This window comes from Aquarana catesbeiana, linkage group LG03 (assembly GCF_042186555.1).
Source record: "Aquarana catesbeiana isolate 2022-GZ linkage group LG03, ASM4218655v1, whole genome shotgun sequence".
Lineage (NCBI taxonomy): Eukaryota > Metazoa > Chordata > Amphibia > Anura > Ranidae > Aquarana > Aquarana catesbeiana.
In genome coordinates, this window is record NC_133326.1 from 603,498,296 (window position 1) to 603,511,534 (window position 13,239).

The window sequence follows — 13,239 nt, forward strand, 5'->3', positions numbered from 1 at the left end:
TCGGAGCCACTGTAGAACTGCCAAAAGTTTCTTTGGGTCCATAAAAAACCAGCAGTGGAAATGACACAACCCAGGAATTTATTCCTGTTCGCGATGGAACTCGCACTTCTCCAGTTTACAATAGAGATTGTTCTCTCTTAGTTTCTGAAGCACACGACAGACATCTGTGTGGTAGCTCTTCAGGGACTTGGAAAATATGAGGATATCATCGAGATAAATCACCACACATAACTGTGTGGTATTTTATCTCGATGATATCTGCTCGTTTTGCGAGACAACACTCGCAAACCGAGTCAGAATTTAAAAAAAAAGTTGCTCATCTTTCAAAACGATTGTTAACCGCGTTACTCGTAAACCAAGGTTCCACTGTACAGACATCTCTACCTTCTATCTCCCCACTTCTACTTGTAGTTCTACTGAGGGCATCATCTTTGAGTCAATGATCACTGTGATTCCATTTGCAGTTTGTTCCACACAGGAAGATTTGCTTCTTTGTTTATTCACAACCAATTGATTCAGGTTGCTTTGCTCTGCCATGCAGAAATTCCTTGCATGCAATTACTTCAAGAGCTAGCTGAAGATCAACCGGATTGCCACACAGTAATATAGGACTAACTTGTTTACATAAATGTATGACTCAGAGGGTTGGCCGTGTCATTGCCAACATCCCTTGTAATTTTTAGAACTAGATGTGTACCTCAAAATGGGATTTTAAGGGCAATGCAGAAATTGGCAGTGTTGAATTATAGTTAAAAAGAAGTTTATTGATACAAAAACTAATAGGATATACATGAACATACACATTGATCTAGTTAAGAATAATTATAAAAACATCAGATATATGGAAACATATGATGCATCCTACTGCTAGTTACAAGTACCACCCCCGATAGGTGTGATGGCGTCCTGATAGCAGATTTCCAACGCGTTTCAACTTATTGTAGGGATAAAGTCTTCCTCAGGGAGGGACTGCATCACATTCTAAAATTTTAAGTAACAGCATGATTATTGGTATATACTTAAATATTTGTTTGTTACCTATATCTATAGAAATCGCATTACAACAGAAAAGTATTATATGCGACTTACATTTGCGACTACAGAAATCGCATTACAACAGAAAAGTATTATATGCGACTTACATTTGCGACTACAGAAAATCGCATTACAACAGAAAAGTATTATATGCGACTTACATTTGCGACTACAGAAATCGCATTACAACAGAAAAGTATTATATGCGACTTACATTTGCATTTAACTGTGAAAAATCGCTTTCCCAGTGCTGGCAGGGGTCCTAACACGTGATTGTCAATGCTGCTCAAATATCCTCTACGGGATGGCCTGGTATATTGTGAAGAAACCAGTATTTGGCAGTCGTGATAATTAAACAACTGAAAAACATGAAGGTATAAGGGAAATGCTAAGAAATTGAACATCAAAGAGGTCAAAGAATGGAAATAATGGTGATTCGTAGGGGAAATAAGGTTCCCCAGGGCCATCATAGAGTAAAAGAGATCAAATACCTTAAATTGATTGTGTCAGGTGTATTGTTCCAAGTGGCAGGGAGCTCCGGTCCTGGAGTACCTCTCTGTAACAAAGCCAGTTGTGGAATGCTGCCTGTGGCCATCCCTGGCGTCCTAATATATGGGGTGTGGGCGTGGCTAAGTGATGGGCGTAGCCCTATTCTAGGTAGAGTCTCACATTCATTGGTGGTGCAGTGGAGGGGGTGCGACTTCAATTGGCTGCTGTCACTGTTTAGAGGAAGCACCTTTGTACAATGTATTGAGGGGAAGCGTCCACAAGCTTCCCTGTTATCTAGGTAGCAGACGCTTGGACCTCCTCCTTCCTTTTCTCCTCCCCGTGACGTGAAGCCTATTGCTTACACGTAGCCCATGTAATATGGGCACGGGGTGAGGCGGGGAGAGAGGTGCGTCTGGTTGCCGGGGCAATGTGCATATGACGTTGGGGTCACATGGCCCCGACGTCAGTTCCTAAAAGAGGGAGGGGCGCCGTGTGACTCCACAGCGCTATTGAGCAGTCTTATTCATGTTAAACCGGGCATCGGGGCATAGTAGCCCCGCTGTCTGACAAAAAAGTATCAGACTATGCACAGCGGTGTATGGGGTACTGTTCTATGCTGATGTCATAGATGTCACCAAGATATACAGTGACAAGTATGACAAAAAGTAGCAGGTCTATACTCCCTCATTTAGAGATGGAAAAAGGAAGGAAGAAAAATTGTATAAAAGAATTGCAAAGAATTGATTGAAATGGGGATAGTACTGATGAAATATGAAATATATATAATAAGAGAATGTGAAGGGGGATTTTTATTCTTAAATATGCCCAAACCTCTTTATGATGATTGTACTGTCATTGAGCGAATGGCAGAACATCAAAATTAGGGCTTATAACCACCGACACAGTAGGAAATCCCGGGGCATCAAAATAAGATCTGACGCCTTCGGGGTATTCGGGCCATGATGTTGCGTCATGGCCCCCCCCTGTGCCGGGTAGGGATAGTGGGCAGAATGGCAACGGTATCATTGGCCCTTTGTTTCAGCACTGAGAGGCGGATTCATATGGCACAGTCGCATGAAAAATGCATCTGCAGAAATAACAGCAATTAACATAATACTGTATACAAAATAGTTACACAAAAGAGATTACAGTAATTACAATAAATAAGTTTAATTAGAAAAACTCTCCTATATAGTTTCTGACTGGGTAGGGTGTAGAGTCTTAGCAGTTTAAGACATATGATCATCAATGGGGAGATAATGGGCCTATGGTGTTGTGGAGGAAGCCCTCTGTTTCTCCGCAAGGGGTACTGGAATAGAACTCCAGTTCTAGAAAAGCAGAGGTGCAAGGGAACAAAGAAGGTGAGAAAAAAAAATTATGTTAATCCGTTTTCCCCGAGCTGAAGCCCTCCAAGAAGGGTCTGAAACTTTCGGTTTCATTTAGGCCTGGGGGGGTAGTGGCCCTAAGGTACCTTATCCAGCGCATTTCACGCTGGAGGAGGACCTTGTTCCAGTCTCCCCCTCTGAGTGGCAAATGAATCCTATCAAGGACTGTGAAGTTCACCGAGGGTAGTCGGTAATTGTGATATCTGGCAACATGCCTTCCCAAAGGCAGATACAAGTTGCCGATTTGCATACTTTGCATATGTTTGTCGACACGTTTTCTAAATTCCTGTCTTGTTTTGCCCACGTAGAAGGCACCACACTGGCACTGCATGAGGTATACCACACCCTGCGTCTTGCAATTGGCAAAATGACGCAGGGAAAAACTTTCCCCATTAGGCAGTGCCAGTGTGGTCCTCCTACCGATGACTGGACATTGGGCACAGGAACCACATGGGTATGTACCCCATGTTTTACAGGGGTCCTTTCTTGCCGTGCCCTTGTATTCACTTTGGATGAGTGCATTTCCTATTGAGCCAGGTTTTCTATAGGTGATTTGGGGTTTAGGACCAATTAGTCCTTTCAGGATTGGATCATCTGTAAGGATGGACCAATATTTTGAGATAATTTTATTGATTTTAAAATGCTCATTAGAAAATCTCACAATAATCCTTGTAGTGTCGTCTTCTTTGGTTGGTTTCTTTGAGAAGATTAAATCCCTTCTATTGGTTTGCTTAACTCGGTTGAACGCTTTTTTTAAAGAGGATTTGGAGTAGCCTCTGTTCATGAGCCTAATGGTAAGTTTGTCCGCTTCGTGTTGAAAGTCTTCGTTGTTACTGCAGTTTCTTTTAAGGCGGAGAAACTGGCTGTAGGGAATGGATCTTTTCAGAGGTTCCGGGTGAAAGCTGTTTGCATGCAACAGGGTGTTGCCAGCAGTCTCCTTTCTGTAAAGTTTACTTGATAGTCCGCCCTCAGAGTTTTTAAAGATGGTAATGTCCAGGAAATTTACTTCATGGGTATCCGAGGTCATAGTGAAAAACAGGTTAAAAGCATTGTTGTTCATCAGCTTTAGACAGTCCCTCAATAATTCAGGGGGGCCGTCCCAGATGATGAAGAGATCGTCTATGTACCTCTGCCACATACATATGTGGCGAGTGTACACAGACGCTGCCTCCCCCTGTAGGAACTCCCTCTCCCACTCCCCCAGGTACAGGTTGGCATAGGAGGGTGCGCAGCACGTCCCCATAGCCACTCCCTGCACCTGGAGGTAGTGGGAGCCCTTGAAAAGGAAGGTGTTGTGTCTGAGGATGTAGTCCAGCATAGTTAGAATGAATGCATTGAATTTCCAGTCTGTTGTTGCTCTTTGTTGTAGGACACGTTCAATTGCAGCTATGCCTAAGTGGTGTGGGATACTATTATACAGCGATTCCACATCCACTGTAGCAAGTAGAGCTGAACTGGGAATGGATATTCCATCGAGGATTTGCAATAGATGTATGGTATCCCTTGTATACGATGGAAGTTCCATTACATGGGGTCTCAGGTATTGATCTATTATTTGGCTGATCCCCTCTGTGATGGAACCATTCCCGGAAATGATAGGTCTCCCTGGTGGGTCATTTAGTTTTTTATGCACTTTGGGTAGTGCATAAAAGGTGGGTTGACGTGGATGTCTAGTGCGTATAAAATCCCACGTGTCTTTATCTATTACCCCTTCATTGACAGATTCATCCACCAGGGAGAAGAATTCCTGGTTGAATTTGTCTACTGTGGAGGGAGAAATCTTTTTATAGCATTTGGTATCATTCAATATGTTAAAGCACATTTTTTCGTATTTGGCATTGTCCATAAGGACGATGTTCCCTCCCTTGTCCGATGCTTTGATTGTAATTTCTGTGTTGTTTTTAAGGGAGTTTAATGCCTTTTGTTGTTCCCGATTTAGGTTGCTTTTTTTGTTGTATTTTTCCATCTTGTTGATTTCTTTAGTGATCTGTCCTACAAATAGAGCTATGGCTGGATTCTGATTCAGTGGTGGAAATCTGTGTGATTTCCTTTTGTATTTTTTGGTGGTTTGGACTCTGCTGGGTTCCTCATATTCTTCTTCACTGCTTTCACTGTCAAGATCCCTCTCACAAAAATCCTCTATTGGGCCACTTTCTTGCAGTAATAGATTAAGATCTCTGAGAGCTCTAAAGTCTGCTGCTTTGAGATTAGGTTCCACTTCAGGTGTAGCCGTGGTTTTTTTAGTCGCATATAAGCTTTTGAGTAAAAGTTTTCTGGCGAACAGATTTATATCTTTGATGGTTTCAAAGCTGTCTAAACTCCGATTCGGACAAAAGGAGAGACCTAGAGACAAAACTTCCTGTTCTATTGTTGTGAGTTTGTGAGATGAGAGATTTATGACATTTAGTTTTCCTTCACCGGTGGAGCTGTCATGGATATCATTGAAAGTTGTGGTGGTGGGGTTGGAGGAGGTTGGGATTGTATGTTGCTCTTGTCTAAAAAAGTGTCTATATGGGTCTGCTGGGTTTTCGGAATCGCACCCTGTTCTTTGTAACTTTTTCCGGTATTCTGAGAGGATGAGCCTTTTGGGTTGCCCGGTATTGTCCCCCTAGTTCTACCCATGCCCCCTTCTCTTCCACCTCGTGTGCTTTCATTTGACTGGACGTCTGTGGTTCTTCTCTTGTGTGTTTGTTGAATCTCTCCCTCCATATCTGTTTGTTTGGGAAAGGGACCCTTTCTTTTGCCTCGAAATTTGCCCGCCTGGGATGAGGCTGAGGAGGAGGAGTTATTGGAAGGTGTGTCCGAAAGATAGTCATTGGTCTGGTTTATATTATTCTGTTTGGGAAATCTGGAACTTTTTCTTATTTGTGAATTGGTATTCCACTTATATGCCCTGCCTTCGCCAAAAGCGTTTTTATCCCTCCAGTATTTTTTCTCCTTTTTTATGAGAATATTTTTGCTGAAGATTTCTAGGTGTTCCTTCAGTTTTTTCTCATATACTGTATATTGTTCGTGTTTTTTGAGGGCGGAAAGTCGGGTATAAAGTGTTTGGATTTCCATGTCCATACCTCTCAATTGCTGCTGGTATTCGTTTTGCAGCAGTAGCATGAGGTGTTTGGAACATTCATTTAGTTTTGTTTCCCAATTTGTTTTCAGTTCTTTGGTAATGTTATCCAGGGTGGGGAATATTTGTATTCGTAGACCTATAGGGTTTATGCCCTCCCTGATGTAGCGTCCTAAAGATTCTATATGCCAGTGTAGGGCAGATTTTTTCTCTAGTATTTTGGTTAAGCATGAAAAAAGTGAAGATAGGTCTGAGGTGACCTGTTCTTTGTCTTGATAGTCTTTTTGGATATTAGCCATAAGTTCCTCCCATTCTCCCCCCAATAGGTCCCCCATTGTATGTCGTTACTGCCTAGTGGAAATACACTCAACCCAAAAGCAGAAAAAAGAAAAAGAAAGATAAATGGTCATCGGGGGTTCTCCAATGACTGAGTTGGGCTGCTCCACTCCTAAAACAGGAAAATCCCTTATTATATAATAGGATGGGTGGAGCCTCGTATTAATTAGATTAAATATTTATTTTTGGTTCAAGGAGAGTCCACAACCAACTGTCTGAGTCAACGATAGATGAGGTGTGGGTGTATTTTCCACCCTAATAAATTGTTTACATAAATGTATGACTCAGAGGGTTGGCCGTGTCATTGCCAACATCCCTTGTAATTTTTAGAACTAGATGTGTACCTCAAAATGGGATTTTAAGGGCAATGCAGAAATTGGCAGTGTTGAATTATAGTTAAAAAGAAGTTTATTGATACAAAAACGAATAGGATATACATGAACATACACATTGATCTAGTTAAGAATAATTATAAAAACATCAGATATATGGAAACATATGATGCATCCTACTGCTAGTTACAAGTACCACCCCCGATAGGTGTGATGGCGTCCTGATAGCAGATTTCCAACGCGTTTCAACTTATTGTAGGGATAAAGTCTTCCTCAGGGAGGGACTGCATCACATTCTAAAATTTTAAGTAACAGCATGATTATTGGTATATACTTAAATATTTGTTTGTTACCTATATCTATAGAAATCGCATTACAACAGAAAAGTATTATATGCGACTTACATTTGCGACTACAGAAATCGCATTACGGCTACACCTGAAGTGGAACCTAATCTCAAAGCAGCAGACTTTAGAGCTCTCAGAGATCTTAATCTATTACTGCAAGAAAGTGGCCCAATAGAGGATTTTTGTGAGAGGGATCTTGACAGTGAAAGCAGTGAAGAAGAATATGAGGAACCCAGCAGAGTCCAAACCACCAAAAAATACAAAAGGAAATCACACAGATTTCCACCACTGAATCAGAATCCAGCCATAGCTCTATTTGTAGGACAGATCACTAAAGAAATCAACAAGATGGAAAAATACAACAAAAAAAGCAACCTAAATCGGGAACAACAAAAGGCATTAAACTCCCTTAAAAACAACACAGAAATTACAATCAAAGCATCGGACAAGGGAGGGAACATCGTCCTTATGGACAATGCCAAATACGAAAAAATGTGCTTTAACATATTGAATGATACCAAATGCTATAAAAAGATTTCTCCCTCCACAGTAGACAAATTCAACCAGGAATTCTTCTCCCTGGTGGATGAATCTGTCAATGAAGGGGTAATAGATAAAGACACGTGGGATTTTATACGCACTAGACATCCACGTCAACCCACCTTTTATGCACTACCCAAAGTGCATAAAAAACTAAATGACCCACCAGGGAGACCTATCATTTCCGGGAATGGTTCCATCACAGAGGGGATCAGCCAAATAATAGATCAATACCTGAGACCCCATGTAATGGAACTTCCATCGTATACAAGGGATACCATACATCTATTGCAAATCCTCGATGGAATATCCATTCCCAGTTCAGCTCTACTTGCTACAGTGGATGTGGAATCGCTGTATAATAGTATCCCACACCACTTAGGCATAGCTGCAATTGAACGTGTCCTACAACAAAGAGCAACAACAGACTGGAAATTCAATGCATTCATTCTAACTATGCTGGACTACATCCTCAGACACAACACCTTCCTTTTCAAGGGCTCCCACTACCTCCAGGTGCAGGGAGTGGCTATGGGGACGTGCTGCGCACCCTCCTATGCCAACCTGTACCTGGGGGAGTGGGAGAGGGAGTTCCTACAGGGGGAGGCAGCGTCTGTGTACACTCGCCACATATGTATGTGGCAGAGGTACATAGACGATCTCTTCATCATCTGGGACGGCCCCCCTGAATTATTGAGGGACTGTCTAAAGCTGATGAACAACAATGCTTTTAACCTGTTTTTCACTATGACCTCGGATACCCATGAAGTAAATTTCCTGGACATTACCATCTTTAAAAACTCTGAGGGCGGACTATCAAGTAAACTTTACAGAAAGGAGACTGCTGGCAACACCCTGTTGCATGCAAACAGCTTTCACCCGGAACCTCTGAAAAGATCCATTCCCTACAGCCAGTTTCTCCGCCTTAAAAGAAACTGCAGTAACAACGAAGACTTTCAACACGAAGCGGACAAACTTACCATTAGGCTCATGAACAGAGGCTACTCCAAATCCTCTTTAAAAAAAGCGTTCAACCGAGTTAAGCAAACCAATAGAAGGGATTTAATCTTCTCAAAGAAACCAACCAAAGAAGACGACACTACAAGGATTATTGTGAGATTTTCTAATGAGCATTTTAAAATCAATAAAATTATCTCAAAATATTGGTCCATCCTTACAGATGATCCAATCCTGAAAGGACTAATTGGTCCTAAACCCCAAATCACCTATAGAAAACCTGGCTCAATAGGAAATGCACTCATCCAAAGTGAATACAAGGGCACGGCAAGAAAGGACCCCTGTAAAACATGGGGTACATACCCATGTGGTTCCTGTGCCCAATGTCCAGTCATCGGTAGGAGGACCACACTGGCACTGCCTAATGGGGAAAGTTTTTCCCTGCGTCATTTTGCCAATTGCAAGACGCAGGGTGTGGTATACCTCATGCAGTGCCAGTGTGGTGCCTTCTACGTGGGCAAAACAAGACAGGAATTTAGAAAACGTGTCGACAAACATATGCAAAGTATGCAAATCGGCAACTTGTATCTGCCTTTGGGAAGGCATGTTGCCAGATATCACAATTACCGACTACCCTCGGTGAACTTCACAGTCCTTGATAGGATTCATTTGCCACTCAGAGGGGGAGACTGGAACAAGGTCCTCCTCCAGCGTGAAATGCGCTGGATAAGGTACCTTAGGGCCACTACCCCCCCAGGCCTAAATGAAACCGAAAGTTTCAGACCCTTCTTGGAGGGCTTCAGCTCGGGGAAAACGGATTAACATAATTTTTTTCTCACCTTCTTTGTTCCCTTGCACCTCTGCTTTTCTAGAACTGGAGTTCTATTCCAGTACCCCTTGCGGAGAAACAGAGGGCTTCCTCCACAACACCATAGGCCCATTATCTCCCCATTGATGATCATATGTCTTAAACTGCTAAGACTCTACACCCTACCCAGTCAGAAACTATATAGGAGAGTTTTTCTAATTAAACTTATTTATTGTAATTACTGTAATCTCTTTTGTGTAACTATTTTGTATACAGTATTATGTTAATTGCTGTTATTTCTGCAGATGCATTTTTCATGCGACTGTGCCATATGAATCCGCCTCTCAGTGCTGAAACAAAGGGCCAATGATACCGTTGCCATTCTGCCCACTATCCCTACCCGGCACAGGGGGGGGCCATGACGCAACATCATGGCCCGAATACCCCGAAGGCGTCAGATCTTATTTTGATGCCCCGGGATTTCCTACTGTGTCGGTGGTTATAAGCCCTAATTTTGATGTTCTGCCATTCGCTCAATGACAGTACAATCATCATAAAGAGGTTTGGGCATATTTAAGAATAAAAATCCCCCTTCACATTCTCTTATTATATATATTTCATATTTCATCAGTACTATCCCCATTTCAATCAATTCTTTGCAATTCTTTTATACAATTTTTCTTCCTTCCTTTTTCCATCTCTAAATGAGGGAGTATAGACCTGCTACTTTTTGTCATACTTGTCACTGTATATCTTGGTGACATCTATGACATCAGCATAGAACAGTACCCCATACACCGCTGTGCATAGTCTGATACTTTTTTGTCAGACAGCGGGGCTACTATGCCCCGATGCCCGGTTTAACATGAATAAGACTGCTCAATAGCGCTGTGGAGTCACACGGCGCCCCTCCCTCTTTTAGGAACTGACGTCGGGGCCATGTGACCCCAACGTCATATGCACATTGCCCCGGCAACCAGACGCACCTCTCTCCCCGCCTCACCCCGTGCCCATATTACATGGGCTACGTGTAAGCAATAGGCTTCACGTCACGGGGAGGAGAAAAGGAAGGAGGAGGTCCAAGCGTCTGCTACCTAGATAACAGGGAAGCTTGTGGACGCTTCCCCTCAATACATTGTACAAAGGTGCTTCCTCTAAACAGTGACAGCAGCCAATTGAAGTCGCACCCCCTCCACTGCACCACCAATGAATGTGAGACTCTACCTAGAATAGGGCTACGCCCATCACTTAGCCACGCCCACACCCCATATATTAGGACGCCAGGGATGGCCACAGGCAGCATTCCACAACTGGCTTTGTTACAGAGAGGTACTCCAGGACCGGAGCTCCCTGCCACTTGGAACAATACACCTGACACAATCAATTTAAGGTATTTGATCTCTTTTACTCTATGATGGCCCTGGGGAACCTTATTTCCCCTACGAATCACCATTATTTCCATTCTTTGACCTCTTTGATGTTCAATTTCTTAGCATTTCCCTTATACCTTCATGTTTTTCAGTTGTTTAATTATCACGACTGCCAAATACTGGTTTCTTCACAATATACCAGGCCATCCCGTAGAGGATATTTGAGCAGCATTGACAATCACGTGTTAGGACCCCTGCCAGCACTGGGAAAGCGATTTTTCACAGTTAAATGCAAATGTAAGTCGCATATAATACTTTTCTGTTGTAATGCGATTTCTGTAGTCGCAAATGTAAGTCGCATATAATACTTTTCTGTTGTAATGCGATTTTCTGTAGTCGCAAATGTAAGTCGCATATAATACTTTTCTGTTGTAATGCGATTTCTGTAGTCGCAAATGTAAGTCGCATATAATACTTTTCTGTTGTAATGCGATTTCTATAGATATAGGTAACAAACAAATATTTAAGTATATACCAATAATCATGCTGTTACTTAAAATTTTAGAATGTGATGCAGTCCCTCCCTGAGGAAGACTTTATCCCTACAATAAGTTGAAACGCGTTGGAAATCTGCTATCAGGACGCCATCACACCTATCGGGGGTGGTACTTGTAACTAGCAGTAGGATGCATCATATGTTTCCATATATCTGATGTTTTTATAATTATTCTTAACTAGATCAATGTGTATGTTCATGTATATCCTATTCGTTTTTGTATCAATAAACTTCTTTTTAACTATAATTCAACACTGCCAATTTCTGCATTGCCCTTAAAATCCCATTTTGAGGTACACATCTAGTTGTAATATAGGACTAATTCTCACCTCCTTCCCCACTTCAGGGATCTGTTTCTGCTGAGCTTTCAGAGCTACAATTAACCAAGAATTCTCTGAAAGAGCAGGTTGAATTTCAATACAGTTTCTTACTGCCAAAGGTTCTAACATTGTACAGTGGAACCTTGTATTATGAGCATAATCCGTTCCAAGAGAATGCTTGTAATCCAAAGCACCCGCATATCAAAGCGAGTTTCCCCATCGATGTCAATGGAAACAAAGATAATTAGTTCCATATTGACTTCTTTTGTATGCATCACAGCATGTGGCCAGAGGTTGGGGGGCGCCGGAGAGACTCAGAAATACTCGGAGACCGATCAGAGCCGCTCGGATGCACTCAGAAACCCTCGGAAAGGCTCAGAATGAAGTGTTTCCAAGTGCATCCGAACGGCTCCGAGTGTCACCGGCACCCCCGCACCTCTGGCCAAATGCGGTACTGCACACCGCAGAGGCTTGAATCCTGCTCGTTTTGCAAGACAACATTTGAAAACCGAGTCAGGATTTTTTAAAAACAATAGCTCGTATTGCGAAACGCAATCCAAGGTATTACTGTATTTACTTTTCTGCATATATGTGTTGAGGAATAGAAGAGAGGGATCTGACACCAATAAGAGCCATTTCTCTGCTCTCCTTTAACCTGTTCACATAGGCATTGTATGTGCCTTGCTGTGTACAGAGATTATAGTCCTCACTGTTGAATGTTTAAAATTGATATGTGATTGCCATATACAGTAGTTATTGATAACATGCCTATAAGAAATACCATTCTGAACTGTAAACTTGTGTTGATTTTCCAATCATTTTCATTTCACCAAGTAAACAAGTTAATTGGTTTAATCAATTCTGGTGTACCTATTTCATTGTTATCCTTACTAAAAAGGTAAAATGTATGAACCCAGGGTATCAGAGGTGGCAGAGGACTTACAGGGTCAGGGCAACCAGAGGGGTACTGATTTAACCAACGACCCTCACGAGGGCAGCGCTACATTTACAAAAATATGAGGGGTGTACTCACGTTTGTGAGATAGTGTACATTAAATATACATTTTTAAAGTTATTTGTTATTAAAGTTATTTGCAATTAAAAAAAAAAAGCTTTGTTAAAATATTCCATGGGTGATAGTCTGTCCCCAATGTAGCCACAGCCCAATAAATGTATGTATAAGTCCATTTCAGCTCCATATATTGGATAGCCCTTGAGTGCCTAGACTGGTACAGAACCCTACTTAAAGATAATCTAACCTAGGAAAACAGCAGAAGAAGTTATCCACTGTGAGTACAACCCTGAGGTCAGTGTTTGGAAGTGAGTAGTCACACTAGATGAGAGGTTCATTATAAAACATCTGGATAGTAAAGTTTGCTGTTTGCTACAGGAAGGCATCTACTTATAATTACAAACGGATCTCTATGCAACGGTGACTTCCTATTTACTTGTTTGAGAACAACAGTAAGAGGAAGTTATACGTATTTATTTCCTATGATTCTAAAGAGAACTTCCCTTCTCTCGCTGTCTCTGTCTCTATATATATCTACTGTATGTGTATAAGAGAGAGATGTCAATAACAGTATTATTTTCATAATTTATACAGAACTACTTTGTTCAGATAAATCTTACATGTACAGTAAGTCAACAAAGGTTTGAATTTATTAAAGCTGTTCATATTCTTAAAGATTTTGCAGGCT

The 13,239-nt window shown here is 41.7% G+C and overlaps 2 protein-coding genes across 2 annotated transcripts; one reads left to right on the forward strand and one right to left on the reverse strand.

Annotated features, from left to right (window-relative positions):
- The first annotated feature begins 623 nt into the window (after nt 1-623).
- LOC141133042 (uncharacterized) lies at nt 624-12,398 on the forward strand. Its single transcript, XM_073622120.1, has 3 exons — nt 624-10,683; nt 10,816-10,960; nt 11,229-12,398. Exon 1 carries the CDS (start codon nt 7,337-7,339, stop codon nt 9,305-9,307), a length of 1,971 nt encoding a protein of 656 aa, XP_073478221.1. The 5' UTR covers nt 624-7,336; the 3' UTR covers nt 9,308-10,683; nt 10,816-10,960; nt 11,229-12,398.
- On the reverse strand, nt 3,111-5,510 carry LOC141133043 (uncharacterized). The gene is made up of 2 exons (XM_073622121.1): nt 3,342-5,510; nt 3,111-3,234 (listed from the first exon to the last, which is right to left on the reverse strand). Exons 1-2 carry the CDS (start codon nt 4,873-4,875, stop codon nt 3,188-3,190), a joined length of 1,581 nt encoding a protein of 526 aa, XP_073478222.1. The 5' UTR covers nt 4,876-5,510; the 3' UTR covers nt 3,111-3,187.
- Nucleotides 12,399-13,239: the final 841 nt, after the last annotated feature.

Coding starts and splice junctions, on each gene's coding strand:
- LOC141133042 (XM_073622120.1), top strand. CDS start 7,337: ATGGAAAAATACAACAAAAAAAGCAACCTAAATCGGGAACAACAAAAG.
- LOC141133043 (XM_073622121.1), bottom strand. CDS start 4,875: ATGGAAAAATACAACAAAAAAAGCAACCTAAATCGGGAACAACAAAAG. Junction 3,235..3,341: donor ATGTGGTTCCTGTGCCCAAT/GTCCAGTCATCG, acceptor TACCTCATGCAG/TGCCAGTGTGGTGCCTTCTA.